This window comes from Ylistrum balloti, unplaced genomic scaffold (assembly GCF_031769215.1).
Source record: "Ylistrum balloti isolate Yb309-2 unplaced genomic scaffold, AGI_CSIRO_Ybal_v1 Utg370078, whole genome shotgun sequence".
In the NCBI taxonomy this organism is placed as follows: domain Eukaryota; kingdom Metazoa; phylum Mollusca; class Bivalvia; order Pectinida; family Pectinidae; genus Ylistrum; species Ylistrum balloti.
Window position 1 is genome coordinate 1,385,100 of NW_026782116.1, and position 13,371 is coordinate 1,398,470.

The window sequence follows — 13,371 nt, forward strand, 5'->3', positions numbered from 1 at the left end:
TAGTAAACTTACTGTGACAGGTGAGTCTATTTAACCAGAGTTGTTATTCAAAAGCTGGATGACCAGGAATAAGAGAAACACTGAAAAACAATTGGAAAGTCTATATATATAACAGCTTGTGAAGTAACCAAAAAAATGTTCAGTATTTTTTCCAGTTTCGGAGTTATTTAACACAACCATCCACATTATCTTGATAATCTTGTTTCAAAAAGTATCATTTTTTTCAGAAGCATATACGTATATACAGTAATTTTGTGAATATCATCGTCATAAATATAATTGGCATTATAATCAAATTACTTATATTCAATATCAAGAACGGAAGTACAGAAATCTGTCAATATGCTCGGCAGTAAGAATGCTTACGTTGAAATGTTCCACCGCCGAAAATGGAGTCACTGGTATCTGCCACTGGAAGAGGGGGGATAAACATTGGAACAGAGTAAGGTGCGCTCACTACAACCTCCTTCTTAACCACAGGTTTTTTCCCGTATCCGGAGTATCCAGAATGCGTTGGATATGTTGAGTATCCCTTGGCATATCCTCCCGCACTGTACTGACTGATATGTCCCTTTTGTAGGTACTGACTGCCTTTGTAATCAAGTCCCAGCCCTCCCCCATAGTTACCATAGGCCTCGCCTCTGGCCGCCACCACACAACATACGACCACCGCAACGGCAACTATTACAGTTTTCATCTGAAACATTAGCAAATAGATATCTTCATTTAGATCAAGGTTCGCATAGATATTGTATTGTAAATTCAAACTGAAAATCTCAATTTTCTGACTTTCCAAATTATCGAAAACGAAATTAGCTATTGTGATTATTTAATCTGTTAGGGAATACGCTTGATATACTCACAAATTCAGTTTATTTAGAAAATGTGTGACATGAATATCGAATAATGGGTTTTCCGTCTATATTAGTATTGGATAATTCCGAGCATTTCATAATTTCAAGACAGCTGGTTAGGTGTTCGAAATTTAAAAATCATTTAAACAATGTTAAAATGACACTAATAAATGATGTTATTTTTATAGCAAAAACTCACCTTTGTTCCGTAGCTTGGATTCTTTTATTAGTTTTTACGGGCGAAAAAATAGCTCCTATTTATATGCCAGAACCCGGATGTGGTGCACAACCCGCACTAGCCACTCAGTTGGGTGGACATTATGAAATATATCACATCACGCTCTCGCGCCATAATTGGTCAAATTACATCACTTGTAATACAAAGTGCGCGGAAGTTACCAGTGGTCATAGCCAGAGGACACCAATGCGATATATCATCACGCGTTTGACGCTAAATAGCAAACATACCTGTATCCATGGCGTGATATTTTACTGTAACAACACGTAATACTTCGTAAACAGGTTTTCATCAAACCTATGTATAAAACAAGACATTTGTACCAAAACCACGTTTATACAAATGAACATTTCAAAAACATGAAATTGAATATATATATATATAGTAAAAAGTATTACATTTTAGACTTATCAAATGAAAATAACTGAACCAGTCTGAATAAAACATGTATATACAGGAATCATTTTAGACCAATATATTGAATATAAAGGTATCTGACCACTATAAGCAATAGGCTTACTAACCTGACATGCTTTAAACTTTATCAAGTATCAAGGAAGTTATAACATACACCAGTTACATGGTTTTGTATATCTAGGAAGTATAACATACAGACACAGTTTGTGTTAATTGTTTATTTCAAATGATCAACAAATTCAAAATTAAATGTCAGGTGTTCATTCGCACGAAAGTGCGTCCATTTGTTGTTTTGTTTACAACGTATAACTCAATTTTTCATTATAGATATTTCATTGTCTAATTTGACTAATTTACGCTTTACGTTTAAATCGGATTTAGTATCCGTCATTAGTGTTTTATATGGTAAAATCGTAGCATCGGAAAGGACAAGAACTCTGGATAATTCAAACATAGTACTCATAGTGCTAACAGACAAACTATTTAAATAACAATAATCTTAATTCGATAAAAACTTCGATAATTCCTACTAGGTATGAAATAAATTGTTTGAAAGGGTTTGAAAAATCAGTCTGAATGAAAATGTGTTGTCCCTAAAATAATATTTCTTTGAAAAACACTTTTAACAGAATATCATATTAACTGATTGTGTCCATTGAATTCCGTATGTAGGTATTTCAAATATAAGTATGCAGGTATTTCAAATATAAGTATGAAGGTATTTCAAATATAAGTATGTAGGTATTTCAAATATAAGTATGTAGGTATTTCAAATATAAGTAAACATATTTGATACACTCCTCCAATACTACATGTACAAAATGATATTACGTGTCGATGTATCGTGTTATGGTGATATACGCTAATGTTAATATCACGTTTATGTTATTTCGTGAGTTTGTATCTTGGTATATAGTGTTAGTAGTTATGCCAACAGACTGAAAGAAATCATTTCTGTATTAAAGTCCTATTGATCATTCAGTGTAAGATAAGGAATTACATAACCGTTACTATACATACAAGTCTTCACGATCGTCATTAATAGTGAGTTCTAAAGTGTGTGTTAGAATAAATACTTCTTAAATTATGTGGTATACTCTTAGCATGAAGACATGATTAAATCCGACCAAAGCCATATACATATATATATAGTGTACATAATTTAAATCGATTATACAAGTATTAAGAGTTATTCTAAAACTTAATGTTGAATGGGTTTAACATTAGTATACGTCAGTGATAGGATGTGTGTTCAGTGGATGTTTGACAGACAATCGTGAAATTATGTTCCATTTATACACAATTATAGCACTTTTATCTTTCTTCAATTCAAAACGACTTTAATATTCTAATGTATTCTCTCAAAAATCTCACAAAAATATCAATCTACTATTATTTACGACTTCTTGTACATTCTAAATTCTATAACTTTCCCTATGGGTTTCCGTACTTCGTTGTTATAAACAAACTGGAAACAGCTGTACGAGCAAGCTTTGCTAAATATTTTACATAAGCTGTATTTGTTGCTACTGAATTCATGGTAAAATGTGATAATTTCATTTATAGGACATTGCAAATATATAACAATTTGGAGGACTTCCATAATGAACTATGACACTCAACAAAAAAATATGACGTCACGAAATGTTGATAGCAAGTTATCTATTGTATGAAAACGCGATAAAGTTTCGATGTGGGGTACCTATACTCTCAATAGCATTATATATATATCTATATACATCGGTACAGAGACCTTAGGCAGAAATGGGTGGAGTTTCCTACATATCAAAATATCAATTAATTACTGACATGAATTTGTAAATAAGTACATGTTTATCTGTCTATTCAAGATCTCCAACAGCAGTATATTACAATTTGTAAAATGAAGGTCGACTTGTTCAGTACTGTCACACCCATAGATTACTTTTAGAGAACGTGACATGAAACAACTGTGTCGTCTATGAAGTTTATATTTCCAGAACGCGGCCAGTTGTAGGCCTTAAATTCGTTCTGAAAGGTTGTTAGGGAACCAACAATAGCTAGACCATGCAATTAAACAAGCCGGTAAATGACGGTTTTGGTTTATTCACATTGGTAATACACCAAACATCCTTAAAACAGTTCAAAGTTTCTGTCTATCCATCCTATTGTCCCAGGTATACAGGAGACTATCTCTGTGAGCATGCGCACAACATTTTCCGCCGATTCTTCTGTGATCTCACTTTTTCGTTTGCAGACCACTCTGTAAACATTGTTCAATTCATATGATTCGAGGTTTGGTCGAAATTGACGAACAGCTTTACGAAGGCTTGTACAAAGTAGCCCGGAGTTGTTGATGTTTCTATCTAACCTGTTCAGTTCTTTTCGAATGACTTTATAATCGTATATCTCTGCTGTATACGACACCAGACAAACTGGTTTGGGAAGTCGTTCTATAAAGTTGTTGATTATAGTAAAATCTTCGTCATTTATAGCGTGACTGCTCTCAACAGAACTGTCCAGAAGATCTGTAACACAGAAAATGACGCAAGATTTACGTTTCGGGGATACGATATACAACGGAAGTTAGAAACTTGGAAATGTTTCAGCAGCATATCAACAATGAAGACTTTGTAAAACCCATTGTTGTTATATTTTAATAAAGTTTGTGTGATGAAGGTATTTAATCCACGATTGTTTAAAAGACATACAATTGAATGGCATCTTACAATACAAAGTTAAAATTAGTTAGAGACAAATTCTAGGACTTGTCAGTGATGAATCTAAAACCTTAGAGTGTGAAATATATTTCTGTCGCACTTCTTAGTCAAAGGTAAGAAAAGGTTTCCTTACGTCAGTCATACTTTTTGAAATGCTTGAACTGGTCAATCTTGACAGAATGATATTCCATCGGAAGGTCTGAACACACCTTATTACCTCTAATTTTACAGACGTAAGCCTTTCAAGAGATATGTAAAGGAATGATATACCACATTTGTACGAGTTGTTTTTCCCTATTTTGGGGGCGCAATGAATAAATGAAGTACGTTGCATTGTCAATATTCCCGTTTTTCCCTTTTTTCTCATTTTGTCCTTTTTAGTGTTATTACATTATATTGCTTTGAATTAATAATGGTCAAAAAGTGTTTAACGACTTTCCATACTTTTACAATTTCAGATATAAAGTACCTGTATTTTCCATGACGCGGATAGGTATTGGTGATCTGTGGGGTTTGAAGGTCATAGTCAACCTGTTTAGAGCCCGAGGGAGCCCCTGTCCGGCCAAGAGAAGGATGTCTGAACGCTCGATGGCCAGCAAACTGATCTCAAGGATACTTGGATTTAAAGGAAGAAGAGCGCTGCCAGTCAGTCCAACAAACACAAATGTGGAAATTTCTTGTTGGTGAATATCTGTCTTTGTTTGCCTGCTGTGTTTAGCAGGCGTACAAAACGTGTCGTCTCTTTCCTTCTCCATTTCTTTCTTAAGTGGACCATGAAAAATAGAAAATAACATGATCCATAAACAGACAAAACAGTATTGACAAAATGCACCAAATCATAAGAATTAAGGGGCATCAGAAGGTTAATTAATAATATGCACGTGCTAATTAAATAGCTGGTTGTATCTGTCAATAGATTGAATGAAATTAAACATTAAGTATAATACATTTTTCATGAAAACCTTTCGTTTGAAAAATAAGTATATATTTCAATGTTTATCTAATTCGGTGTTAGCATGAAAAAAATGTAACCGAGAGCAATATTAAGTGAGTATAAGGATGAGGGGGATGATGGAACAGAAAAAAGTAATAGTGAAAAATTATGCTGATATTGAGCTGAAGGTCGGACAATATTAGAGGTATCAGATTCAGGATATTGAAGATTCTACAGTTAACAGAATAACAACAGTTGAACGCCTTTATATTTTTCCAGGCCATCCCATGTTTTCTAACGGCGAATCAAACAAATGTACAAGGAGACAACTTATATCACTTAATTCTTTGAAAAAAAGAGATACATGGTATTATACGCTCGAGAACCTATGTAATTAAATTATTTAAAAAGAGAGACATGACCCAGTTTCATTAATCTCCCTTAACTTAAAATTCCCCTCGGAAAAGCATTACTTACGTTAAGGAAATGTTCTTAGATTAAAGGTTTTCCTTAACATACGTAATGTGTGTTCTATGGTGGTTAACATTTTCTTTAGTTAAGGAAGATTCGTGAAACTAGGGCCTGGTATTAGATGAACGAATAACATTAAAAGGGGAATACCACTTGGAAAAAATCCGTATGTTTAGAATAATAGACTTATTAAGATATTTGATATCAAGAATAACCACTTTGGAAGGCTTTCATTATTCTGCAAACAGAAAGTTAAAGAACTAATATTAAAATAAAAGACAAAAATATTGTTGATGTACCTTGACGCATGTTGATAATTTTTGGATTATACAAAAAATATACAATAAAAGCATACTTTCATAACCCAGGTTTCCATAGAAACTATATTTTGTGTTACCTGAAAAACGTATATTATGTCATATATACCTGTTTTTCCCCAAAAATAATAATAATAATAATAAATAGAAGAAAATAATAGATGCTGAGGTTAAAACTCTATAAAGACTAGGAGTTGATTAAGTGATAGTGGAAGAGAGATAACTGTGGTATATAGATCTTTCTACCTACCAATGTTCCGTGTGGTACGATCTGTCAGTCCCAGGTTTAGAGATGGTACACAGTACTACAGGACAACCGGTAAATAAAGACAAATCTGGTATGATGACCTATTTCACCGTCACTAAGATGTACAATTGTTAAAACAATGTCTTCTTTCAGGCATTTCAGTTGTACACTTCCGATTATCTCCCTTAGTGAATGAGGTATCTAAAGGTAAAATGCATGGATAACTTGATATCTCACAGCTAACATATGCATAAAGAAATATATTTCCCGTTTTAAAATGTGTTACGTTATAGAAAGTACCTATATGTGATTTATTAAGAAAATTATCAAATTAAACGATTTTTAATCTCGAACATCACCATATATTTTGTTTTATGTCAGAGAATTGAGAGGACAATAATGTCGACATTTAGCTATGCATCCGCAACAACACACCGTACTGCGTTTCCCAGACTGTTGCGTATTTGGATCAATATTTTACGTAATGGTGTAAACATATATACACGCGTGTTAAACGCAAATGCTCCAACAGTAGAAAAGATAAATATATTAATTGAATTTCGACGTCAGTGCAACAAATTAACTACTGTCGTCTTAAGAGCAAAACCAAGCAGCCGTTTCAGAAAAATAATAAAAATGTCCTGAACTATAGACTGCCAAACTGATGAAGAACAATTTGTAAACTGATGTGTTCTGTGGATATCAATTGCAATGATAACTACTGTTTTTTGGTAAATCTACTTCAAGCAACAGAATGAATGGAAAAGTTTTGGAGAAAATTCATCTTTCCCTAAATGATCTGATTCCATTAATGAAAAAAAAGGTTTTAGTCCCAACGACCTTAAATTTGATGGCAGGATATTCGATTTAAATGTATAATATAAGTATTCCAGCCTCGTCTATGTCAAATAACTGTTCCCCAACACAAATGTGTTCCGCTTTAACATTTAATTAAACAGCGTCTTGATAAGGACAGCGGTAGTATAAAATGGCTCTACGTTTTGACATTTTTGTTATTACATTTTATATATGTATTTCCTCCAATGATGGAGAGTTACAGAAATAGAGAGAAGATATGACAACAAGAAACACGTATTTGCACGTACTTACACAAAAACCCACGTACGGATATACATTGACAAGCACATGCATACACACGTTTAGACGTGCACGGAATAATTTGTTTCGCGATACACAAATATATACCTTTCATCAACATATTGTTTTTCTGTTCGTCTCATTCTAAGAGTTCAAGATTCATTTAACCAATTGAGGCACATAATGAACATAATGATATTATATAGAATATTATACATATGATATTTCATCAGTTCGTGAATCCGTTAGTACCCACGAAATGAACGAAAATTAAAAAAAACAAACAAACACGAAAATTAATGCTTTCACAGTAACTTCATATGCTTGCATTCATAGATATTTGGTCAGATATGTAGTTATGGTAAAACTTTAAGGAAACATAAAACAGCGATTATGAAATATTCGTCCAATACTGTATAATATATATCTATGTAAATAAACACGAAAAACCTCCAAATACAAATCCAAACATGCCACTAGCTTTGATTATAAACAAAAATACGACTCTTTATTATAATTATCTGCAACAAGTTATGTGAATAAATGTTTTGAAGAGATACTCAGATAATATATATATATATATATATCTGTTGGAACATTGTTTAATGTGGAAAGTTCGTTGAGTATGAAACAATGAAAATTGATAAAACAAAACTGAGCCGCAATCTAATTTTACCTTTATGGAATATCCATGGACATGTGTACCACCTGGATACAAGCGATCAAAATAACTTCAAAACAAACAGAATCATTTTCCATCATTTTACTTCGAAAGACTGACCTTTTGGTAAGACACCACAAGACTTTGCAAGACAAATGTACCCGGTATATATGTATCTCAAAGTGCACGAATTACAAATAAGTGAGTTTAGACCCAGCATAGACTGCAAGATTGTCACTGACGACTATCAGTGTGACGGGCCAAAGATCGATTCTTCTTCCACAGTAACATTTATGGACAAGGAGACACACAGAGACAGTAGTACAGGGGAACATTAGTTCATACTTACTGCTTTAGAGGATACGCCAACGTCTTTACAGCACGTGTTGATTACTACTTGTAATCTGTAGCCTTAATATGTACATCGCAGTGCAATATTCACTATGTGTTAATCTCCTAGTGAGTATCACAATGTCTTATGTAAATATTATTCCTATATTGCGTCTATTTATAAGTCCAGGTAGTACCCCATTCAGACATTAGTTCAGTTCAAAGGTCACATTACTACTGTTTAGTTCCAAATCTGGGCCATTATAGTATCACTTACCCTTAGTTACCTAACATTGATCAGGTTTTGTTTCGAGTATTATTTGTTCGAAATTATAATATAACACATTGACTGGTTATGGTCTATTAACGAGAGCATATATAAGTAGACGTGATTAACACCAAAAATAGATTATCTTCTTTTCACAAACTGATTGCTGTGAGTATTATTATATTTTTACACGATTATTGCTTGTCATGATTATTCTCAAGCAAAGGGGAGTCATACGAAAGGTGACAGGAATTCATAGTTTTTGACAGAGGCGTGATATCAAAGGCGATAGGAATTGATAATTTTTGACATAGGCGTGATGTCAAAAGCGATATGAATTGATAGTTGTGGATAGAGGCGTGATATTAAAGGCGAAAGGAATTGATAGTTGTGGACAGAGGCGCGATATTAAAGGCGAAAGGGCTTGATAGTTTTTGTCAGAGGGGTGATATCAAAGGCGATATGAATTGATAGTTGTGGACAGAGGCGTGATATTAAAGGCGATAGGGCTTGATAGTTTTTGTCAGAGGCGTGATATCAAAGGCGATAGGATTTGATAGTTGTGGACAGAGGCGTGATATTAAAGGCGACAGTAATTGATAGTTGTGGACAGAGGCGTGATATTAAAGGCGACAGTAATTGATAGTTGTGGATAGAGGCGTGATATTAAAGGCGAAAGGAATTGATAGTTGTGGACAGAGGCGTGATATTAAAGGCGAAAGGGCTTGATAGTTTTTGTCGGAGGCGTGATATTAAAGGCGATAGGATTTGATAGTTGTGGACAGAGGCGTGATATTAAAGGCGATAGGGCTTGATAGTTTTTGTCAGAGGCGTGATATCAAAGGCGATAGGATTTGATAGTTTTTGTCAGAGGCGTGATATTAAAGGAGATATGAATTGATAGTTGTGGACAGAGGCGTGACATTAAAGGCGATATGAATTGATAGTTTTGGACAGAGGCGTGATATTAAAGGCGAAATGAATTGATAGTTGTGGACAGAGGCGTGATATTAAAGGCGAAAGGGCTTGATAGTTTTTGTCAGAGGGGTGATATCAAAGGCGATATGAATTGATAGTTGTGGACAGAGGCGTGATATTAAAGGCGACAGTAATTGATAGTTGTGGACAGAGGCGTGATATTTAAGGCGATAGGGCCCGATAGTTTTTGTCAGAGGCGTGATATTAAAAGCGATAGGAATTGATAGTTGTGGACAGAGGCGTGATAGTAAAAGCGATAGGAATGGATAGTTGTGGACAGAAGCGTGATATTAAAGGCGATAGGAATTGATAGTTGTGGACAGATGCGTGATATTAAAGGTGATAGGGCCCGATAGTTTTTGTCAGAGGCGTGATATTAAAGGCGATATGAATTGATAGTTGTGGACAGAGGTGTGATAGTAAAGGCGATAGGAATTGATAGATGTGGACAGAGGCGTGATATTAAAGGCGATAGGGCTTGATAGTTTTTGTCAGAGGCGTGATATCAAAGGCGATAGGATTTGATAGTTGTGGACAGAGGCGTGATATTAAAGGCGACAGTAATTGATAGTTGTGGATAGAGGCGTGATATTAAAGGCGAAAGGAATTGATAGTTGTGGACAGAGGCGTGATATTAAAGGCGATAGGATTTGATAGTTGTGGACAGAGGCGTGATATTAAAGGCGATAGGGCTTGAAAGTTTTTGTCAGAGGCGTGATATCAAAGGCGATAGGATTTGATAGTTTTTGTCAGAGGCGTGATATTAAAGGAGATATGAATTGATAGTTGTGGACAGAGGCGTGACATTAAAGGCGATATGAATTGATAGTTTTGGACAGAGGCGTGATATCAAAGGCGATAGGATTTGATAGTTGTGGATAGAGGCGTGATATTAAAGGCGATAGGGCCCAATAGTTTTTGTCAGAGGCGTGATATTAAAGGCGAAAGGGCTTGATAGTTTTTGTCAGAGGGGTGATATCAAAGGCGATAGGGCTTGATAGTTTTTGTCAGAGGCGTGATATTAAAGGCGAAAGGATTTGATAGTTGTGGACAGAGGCGTGATTTCAAAGGCGACAGTAATTGATAGTTGTGAATAGAGGCGTGATATTAAAGGCGAAAGGAATTAATAGTTGTGGACATAGGCGTGATATTAAAGGCGAAAGGGCTTGATAGTTTTTGTCAGAGGGGTGATATCAAAGGCGATAGGGCTTGATAGTTTTTGTCAGAGGCGTGATATTAAAGGCGATAGGATTTGATAGTTGTGGACAGAGGCGTGATTTTAAAGGCGATAGGGCCCGATAGTTTTTGTCAGAGGCGTGATTTTAAAGGCGATAGGGCCCGATAGTTTTTGTCAGAGGCGTGATATCAAAGGCGATAGGATTTGATAGTTGTGGATAGAGGCGTGATATTAAAGGCGATGGGGCCCGATAGTATTTGTCAGAGGCGTGATATCAAAGGCGATAGGATTTGATAGTTATGAACAGAGGCGTGATATTAAAGGCGACAGTAATTGATAGTTGTGGACAGAGGCGTGATATTAAAGGCGAAATGAATTGATAGTTGTGGATAGAGGCGTGATATTAAAGGCGAAAGGGCTTGATAGTTTTTGTCAGAGGGATGATATCAAAGGCGATATGAATTGATAGTTGTGGACAGAGGCGTGATATTAAAGGCGACAGTAATTGATAGTTGTGGACAGAGGCGTGATATTTAAGGCGATAGGGCTTGATAGTTTTTGTCAGAGGCGTGATATTAAAGGCGAAATGAATTGATAGTTGTGGACAGATGCGTGATATTAAAGGTGATAGGGCCCGATAGTTTTTGTCAGAGGCGTGATATTAAAAGCGATAGGAATTGATAGTTATGGACAGAGGCGTGATAGTAAAAGCGATAGGAATGGATAGTTGTGGACAGAAGCGTGATATTAAAGGCGATAGGAATTGATAGTTGTGGACATGCGTGATATTAAAGGTGATAGGGCCCGATAGTTTTTGTCAGAGGCGTGATATTAAAGGCGATATGAATTGATAGTTGTGGACAGATGCGTGATATTAAAGGTGATAGGGCCCGATAGTTTTTGTCAGAGGTGTGATAGTAAAGGCGATAGGAATTGATAGATGTGGACAGAGGCGTGATATTAGTGACGTTGATATAGGGTGTAACACATTGGTAAAATGTCATTTAATTCATGTTTCGGCATACTGTAAAGATTGTATTTTTGATGATTCAAATATTCGAGGTTTTACTACAAGCTAGGAGCCAATATATATATTTTCCACCACGGCAGTCATAAAATGAATTATTGTTTTGGGTTTTTTATTCGTCTTATTTCCTTCTCATCTATTTGTTGCGGTTTCCTTCCATCAGGAGAAATGGTCTGTGTTACCATGGTTGTGTCCTAGTCTGAACTATTTTAACAGTCTATCGTCCTTTTTAAATCTGTCTGGAATCAATATATCGGCCTGTAGTCTGTATATGTACGTCGCAGATCCCGAAGCCTGGTTTTTTCAGTGACAGGAGAGAGAGAGAGTGTTTAGTGCCTTAATCGGTAGTGCTTGTTGGGGGATGACTTAAACCCCTCGATTGTTGGCGAACACAATTTTATTCTCCATGTGGGACCAGTCTACCACAGTTCTTATAAAAAACAGTTCTTGTGTTTTAGAGTGGTGGCAATCTGTACTTGGAATGGTTTGTTATTGTTGGTAGCATATGTGTCTACAGTATTTTTGGTTATATAACTACCTAAATGCCTTGATGTCTTGATGACTTTTAGGTCTAGATTTTTGTAAAAAGACCGATGAAGGTACACTGGTTCCAACTCCTCAACCACTTTGTACATGAATACGAGGTGTTGTGCTGTTTTTCTGGATTGTAGTGTTGGAAATTCCAGATCCTAAAGCATTTCTGTCATACAGACAATGAATCGAGTGATGCTGTTGGAATCATGAGGTCGCCACTGTTGGCCGTGTAAAATTGCAAATTGTTCCTATTTCTGCTTGTTCTTGGGATGGGACAAAGTAAGGAATGAAGGGTACCATCACGTGCAACATAATAGGCAAACTATTTTGCGTGTCCCATCACCAATTGGCTTTGTTTGATATGTTATTTGGGAATTCCATGTAAAGTTTTCAATTATTGTTAAGGTTGAACATATGGAATAATACACGGAATCTGCTTGTTGAGTTTGTCCACGGAGTATGTAATGTAATGGTATCACTATTGAAAAGAGTTTTAAGTATATTTAGTAAAAGTTTTTGAATGAGTGAAGCACTGCTCGCTCATCATATCAATTACACAGATAGAGTTCTAAAATTAAAATATCCATGCCCTACCAATATATGGTCAAGACTCAATAAAATTCTAAAAAGCCAATACACAGACATAGAAACCATCGGTCCTGCTATTATTGTAAATCCATTTTTTGATTGTGGAAATGTTGTACTGGTAGCATGATTCATCACGACAAGGACAAAATAATTAAAAAACTTACATTTACACAATTCATTGAAAATATGAAGACACAAAAAAATGTCAAAAAATATTGAAACATCATTGAAGAAAGTTCTTATTTTACACATCGTAGACATTTTAGCCAGATTTGAAAGGAGCCTGTTCCATTAATGGATAGTCATACTTACAGATTGATGTTAAGTACAATGTGTATGTAGTTTCTGCTGACTGAAAATGACAGGAACATAAACTCCCTTACTTTTTAATAACTACATACTTAACAGCCATGAATATAACATCATAATTAGTTTTCAGACAATGTGTCTGAAATTCCTATAGCAAAATCGAAACAAACAGCTAACCATATGAAATGTATATTTTATTAGTATCTAAATCTACCAATACATTT

The 13,371-nt window shown here is 35.2% G+C and overlaps 1 protein-coding gene across 1 annotated transcript; it reads right to left on the reverse strand.

Annotated features, from left to right (window-relative positions):
• Positions 1–3,621: 3,621 nt before the first annotated feature.
• Positions 3,622–4,963, reverse strand: LOC132549833 (three-prime repair exonuclease 1-like). The gene is made up of 2 exons (XM_060213807.1): positions 4,678–4,963; positions 3,622–4,016 (listed from the first exon to the last, which is right to left on the reverse strand). The coding sequence occupies exons 1-2, from the start codon at positions 4,961–4,963 to the stop codon at positions 3,622–3,624; spliced, it is 681 nt and encodes a 226-aa protein (XP_060069790.1).
• Positions 4,964–13,371: the final 8,408 nt, after the last annotated feature.

Coding starts and splice junctions, on each gene's coding strand:
- LOC132549833 (XM_060213807.1), bottom strand. CDS start 4,963: ATGGAGAAGGAAAGAGACGACACGTTTTGTACGCCTGCTAAACACAGC. Junction 4,017..4,677: donor CCGCGTCATGGAAAATACAG/GTACTTTATATC, acceptor TCTGTGTTACAG/ATCTTCTGGACAGTTCTGTT.